The sequence below is a fragment of the Dermochelys coriacea genome, chromosome 1, assembly GCF_009764565.3.
Source record: "Dermochelys coriacea isolate rDerCor1 chromosome 1, rDerCor1.pri.v4, whole genome shotgun sequence".
NCBI lineage: Eukaryota > Metazoa > Chordata > Testudines > Dermochelyidae > Dermochelys > Dermochelys coriacea.
In genome coordinates, this window is record NC_050068.2 from 140,343,281 (window position 1) to 140,349,280 (window position 6,000).

A 6,000-nucleotide genomic window follows, 5' to 3' on the forward strand; every position below is an offset into this window, starting at 1 on the left:
AATAATCGCAATAACCTAGCTTTATAGTCCATTAAGAACAAAAAATAATGCTGCACGCTATTGAAAAGCAGATTCTCAGACTTCAGTGGTCTATTGATCGTAGTTTTAAATAGTATGCAAGTACGTCTCTAACTCTTCAGTTGAACATTGTAATTTTGTCACTAACCCAGAGATACAGCAAATCTCAGGACTATAATTTTTAATCTCTGAAAGGGTCACTGAAACAAGAACAAAGAAATGCAATCCAGTGTGGTGGGAGTGGTGGCAGGGAAGCCAGTGGCTTTCACACAATTGCTGACAGTAGAAGGAATGGTGAGACTCAAGAGTCTTGGGTTCCATTCCAGGCTCTGGAGAGAAGTGTTCTATAGTGGGATAGATTCTTCTGCCAGTTTTCCCCAACCCCGTCCAACTAGTCTCTGTCCCCCTCCTGTCTCTTCACCACCCCAAGCTCTTCATCCCATTCCCTCTCTCATTTAGTCAGTTCCCGTCTCCTTTTCCAGCCAGTCCCAGTTCCCCATTCAATCTGTCTTGCACTCCTGCATGGACTACCAGTTCTAGTCTCCTAGATATGTAGTTGTGGTGAGAAATGTTACTTGCGCCCTAGGGCAGCAAAACATTCACAAGCTTAGAAATACCAATATGAAATCACTGGCAGCAAGTATTAAAAGGATGGCAGGTTTCATATGCATCGTATTCACATGGTTATGACATCTGTTTTACTAATGAAATCATGAAAATCCATGAGCCTCTCCTGTACAGTAGTATTTGAAATACAATACTTTTTTTTTACATATATACATATTATGGATAAGCATCAGATGAGAATGCTTTATTATAATAAAATTATATGAAAAAGTTTCATTTGTCATAAACTTACAGAAGTAAGCAAACTCCAAGAAATATTACATTCGAATAGATAAATACTTTAGAAGAAGCGATGAAGAACAATTAAGAGGACGTTTTGTGATGAAATTCTTCACTACAATGGAGTGGTGGTAAAGAGTTGAGTAACTTTCAATATCCATTGATACGTTCTGTTTAGACAACCCTGCTTATGTTTTCAGTACTTCTTCCCTGTTTTTATTATGTAAAGGATTGTTGCAAATGTGATCTTTGTTCTTGTGGCTTACTCCCCAGAAGTATGTCCTATTCCAAAGACTGATGTACAAAATAAGTTCAGAAGTAATCACAACTGGAAATTATGACTGCAAATGGCAAAGAACAGATGCAATCTTGCCAACACTTATGCATTCACTTAACTTCTACTTTGAGTTGACTACTCATGTACTTAAAAGTTATGCATGTGTGTAAGCAACAGCAAAAATGGGGTAATAAGCATCAATGCTGCACCATATTCGATATGCTTTTATGCATCAACATCACTCACTACATGCCTCTTCATCCCAGTCATTTAAGTAGCAGTAACGTCCCACTGACTGCCACAAGAACAACATAATCCTGGATTCAGCAGGTAAGTGAAAGAATGAGTATAAAATATCTTGCTTTTAAACAATCTCTATTTGTGATAGGCAAGACTTTCAAAACTAAGTGCTGAAAGTTAGGCTCCCAAACCCATATTTAGACACAGCCTATTGACTGATGTTTATGGGAGTTCATAGGAGTGCAACTTTTGAAAAACCAGGCTTTTTGTTCAGGTGCTTAAATATGAATTTAGGAGCCCAACATTAAGACTCCAGTATTTGAAACTCTTGGCCAACATGACTTGTGTATGATTACGTAACATATAGCATATACTCAGCATGAGACATAGATGCCGGTTAAGGATGTAGGGCAAGAACCTAAGCTGACGTAAATCAATATAGTTCCACTGGCTTTAACAGAGCTTGATTTACAGTTTGGATATTTCCTCAATATTATATACAATATAAAATTTTCTTTTATGTACCATCATTAACACAAACTACCCCAAAATGTTTTACATTGCAATAATGCCCAGAGAGCTCATTCAGGATTTCTCTGGGTTTTTTTGGGTACTGTAGAAACGTATAGTGAATCAAATGCCCTCTTGTTCACCTTGAATAATTGTATGGATTTATGTTTTTACCCCAAAGCTCTTTAAAAGTTTGCATGGCACTTCATTTCCCTCACAGGAAAAATACTCATCAACCCCAACACTGGTATAACGTGAGGTAACACCAAGGTTTGCTATAACAACTTATGATTTCGTTAGGGCTTCATTAAGGAGTAAGGCTATGTCTATACTGCCTCACAGTGCGAAATACAGATGTGCAAACCGCAGAACACAAAGTGTTGAGATCTAACTGTTTGAAAGAGGACTGTGTTAATTCAAACTATGTACCTTTTGTTCGCACCAGCTGCGTCCACATGGGGCTGTTATATAGTAACACTTTGGTGCGCTCTGCAGTCCATACCTTCATTGTCTGCACTGCTGCATCACAGTGTGGACAAGTCCTTAGTGAATATCTATGGCAAACATAGATAATGTACACGATTTACAAAAGCTGCAGATGACAGCCAACATATAGCTATGGAGACTAAGTCATAAAAGGACTCCATGAAGACACACAGACCTCTCACAGGGATCTGACTGTGAGTCAAGAGATTGCAGTGCTGCTAATACAGCTAACTCGTGTAAATTAAATATATGGTTAAGTATTTAAGCCATTTGTTTACATACTTGATCTAAAAATTGACTATTTTTAAAGACAACTTTCAGGCAAACAACCATTATTTACAAACCTATTTTCTTCTTCAATGGACACCCAACTTCCATTGAATTTTGACAGGTTTTGGACACCTACATCACTTAGGTTCTTTTTAAAATTCCATGTATAAATTCATTATTCTAATCAAATATTCATAATTTTTCTTCATTCAGTAGAAGCTCAGAGTTACAGACACCAGATATATGAACTAACCGGTCAACCCCACACTTCATTTGGAATCGGATGTACGCAATCAGGCAGCAGCAGAGACAAAAAAAGAAAAAACAAATACAGTACTGTACTGTGTTAAAAATAAACTACTAAAAAAGGGAAAGTTTAAAGAAAGATTTGACAAGAAACAAACACTGTTTCTGTGCTTTGTTTCATTTAAATTAAGATGGTTAAAAGCAGCATTTTTCTTCTGCATAGTAAAGTTTCAAAGCTGTATTAAATCAATGTTCACTTGTAAACTTTTGAAAGAACCATAATGTTTTGTTCAGAGTTACGAACCTCCATTCCCAAAGCGTTTGTAACTCTGAGGTTCTACTGCAGTAACTCAGAATACTAAGTCTGTTCCAAAACACACGTTTACAAAAATAAACCGAAAATCAGAGGTACCTGTATAGTATGAACATTCACTAACAAAGCAGCAATGGTTATCTGTGTCCTACGTAAGAAGTAAACCTGAAATAATTTTGGATTATATCCGTATCTGAAGCACAGCATGGGCGTAAGTATTTGTTAGGATTGGACTTTACACCATAAACCCTTCAGATAGGTGTAGTTAGGTTATGTAGAAACACTACAAAAATATACAAGTGTCTCATGATAATGTAAGTACAGAAAAGCCTTGTTTATGTGCATAACTTTTCTTTATGAACTGACCGAATACATTTTGAAATATTTCTTTTTAAAAAGTCTCCAAACAGTATTTTGAAGAATGAGAAATCAAGTGAATAATGGAAACTTAAAATATTTAGTAACACACATGCATCAACGCAACACCTTTTAAATTTAGTATTGGGGCTTCCTTATAGTCACAGCATTTAGCCGATACATTTCCTAATTACAAAAAAATATACATAGCCATGAAGTGAGCTGTAGCTCACGAAAGCTTATGCTCTGATAAATTTGTTAGTCTCTAAGGTGCCACAAGTCCTCCTTTTCTTTTTGCGAATACAGACTAACACGGCTGCTACTCTGAAACCTGTAAGAATGATGGTATTTTTAAATGATTGTGTTATCAGAATTGCTTCACTGGAGGTCAAATTAATCTGCAGTCTCCTTTTAAGTGGCAGGCAGTCAGGAAGCAATGGGGCAAGTTTCTCAGCATTATTACAACTTCGCAAGCCTTTATTACCTGGTGTCCAAACCACATTAGCACACTATTCTTTATTTAATGAAAAATGGAAGTGACTACAACTTTAATTAATCATCCCCCACAAAGGGATCTGAATCTCCTCACCAGCACTTGAAACAACTCAGTCTAATAACTAAAAATGCACAAGGAACTGTGACATTGATGTTATACTACACCAACATCCACCCTACTGTCCTCTCACTATAAACGGCAGGAAACCACACTGCACAGCACTGCACGGATGTTCCCCAAAACTGGCCAAACAGCAAGTGTTACCAATATGAGGCAGCCGGGGTAACCTAAATGATTGTGAAACAGCCAGAACGGCAGGCACAACCCAGCTCTGCCTAGATAAAGACTTTTTGGGATCAGAGGAATGAGTGTCCTTTTCCAACAGCAGAGAAATGAAAAAGGGGGTGGAGGGAAGAGACATTATGGAAGATGAAGCCAGGCTTCTTATATGCCTGCCTGGCCTGCCACACGGTCAGGCGGCTATAGAGAGTTGCCCTATTAGGAGCTAGTTTCCTTCAACTCTGCGTCCGCTGGCTGGGAAGGGCGTGTGGAGGAGGCTGGGCCACTCCGGGAAGAGGGAACTCGCGGTGACAGTAACCAGATACCGGAACGGAACAAAACCAGCCAAGTCGTTCAGCGGCGCAGAAGCAGGTTATTCTCCTCCCAGAGGGTGCAGGCTAACCCCCTTCTCCGCCCCCCCCCCAGCCCTCCGGAAGTGGTGGGGTCCCGGCCGATCCCCCTGCGTGGGGGTCGGTCACTACAGACAAGGAAGCGGCACGCAGCCGAGACTCAGACGGGCTAGGGAGGGAGCGAGACACCAGGGCAGAGCTCCGAGCAGCAGCTGCTGCGAGAGAGGAAAGTCCCGTGCGGCTCCCTCACCCTCCGGCCTCCGCCTGACCTGTCGTCACCGGCCAGCGTCGCGGCTCCCCACGCCCCGCGCCCAGGGCACGGGAAAGTTTCCCATAAACTTGAGGGTTGCGTGACACCTCGCTCTGCCCAGCCCCGGGACGAGCGCGCTCCCCATCATTACACCGCCCGCGGGAGGGGGGGGCAGCCACGCGGGGCTCCCGGGACAGCCCGTCCCAGCCCCGGGGAGCGGGGAGCCCGTTACAGCCCCTTCCCCACGGGGCCAGGAGTGCGGGGCAGGGGGGCTCGCGAACACCCCTCGCCTCGCCCGGGGAGCCGGGCGCTCGCTGTCCGCCAAGGGCAGGGCGCCCCCGGAGGCAACGTGGGCTCGGGCCAGAGAGTTGGGGCCCCCTCCCCAGGCTGCCGGGGCGCGGGGCGAGGAGGCGGCGGCGGCGGCGGCACCCCCCTGCCCCGCTCCCCCCCGGCGGGACCCCGTACCTCCGTGCTGCTGTCGGCTGCGCTCTCCACAGCCATCTTCTGCCAGGGGTCCGCCAGCTGCGCTAGCGGCATCGTCCCCGCTCGGCGCCGCCGCCTTCGCGCTCCGCTTTCAAGCGCCCCCGCGGAGCGAGGTAGGACGGGGGCAGCCCCCGGCGCGGGCAGGGCGAGGAGCTGCGGTGCGGTGCGGTGCGGTGCGGCGCGGCGCCCCGGCCGGCGGAGGGCCCTGCCCTACCCGGCTCTGGCTTCTGCTGCCGCGGCCGCCTCCCGCCCGGCGGAGCTACCCTGCCTCCTCAGCGCCCCGCTTCCGCTCGCAACATGGCGCCCGGGCCATACCTGCCCGTCAAACCGAGGCTGCGCACGTCAGCAGCCGGGGGCGGGGCCGACCCAGCCAATCCCCGGCAGCCGCAGGTAGCTGGGGGCGGGGGAGCCGGGGGGCTGCGGCCGGGAGGGGCGCTAGCCCAGGAGCGGAGTCGCGGCCGGCGCAGGCTCAGGGTCTATTCCTGGCCCTAGGCAATGCTCGGTGCCCTTCTTAGGCAGCTTGGAGGTTCAGACAGTACTAACTAAGGCCTGGTTTACGCTACAACGTTAGGGCGACTT

At 46.0% G+C, this 6,000-nt stretch overlaps 1 protein-coding gene across 4 annotated transcripts in view; it reads right to left on the reverse strand.

Annotated features, from left to right (window-relative positions):
- The window catches only part of RPS6KA3 (ribosomal protein S6 kinase A3), a 132,658-nt gene extending 126,921 nt beyond the window's left edge, over positions 1-5,737 (reverse strand). For 2 of the 4 annotated variants that reach the window (XM_038398566.2, XM_038398557.2), the window contains exon 1: positions 5,404-5,736. In XM_038398566.2, coding sequence (XP_038254494.1) covers positions 5,404-5,475 — 72 coding nt within the window. In that variant the 5' untranslated portion in view covers positions 5,476-5,736. Of the gene's footprint in view, positions 1-5,403 lie in introns of all 4 variants that reach the window. The other 2 variants (XM_043504731.1, XM_043504725.1) reach the window with 2 other exon arrangements.
- Positions 5,738-6,000: the final 263 nt, after the last annotated feature.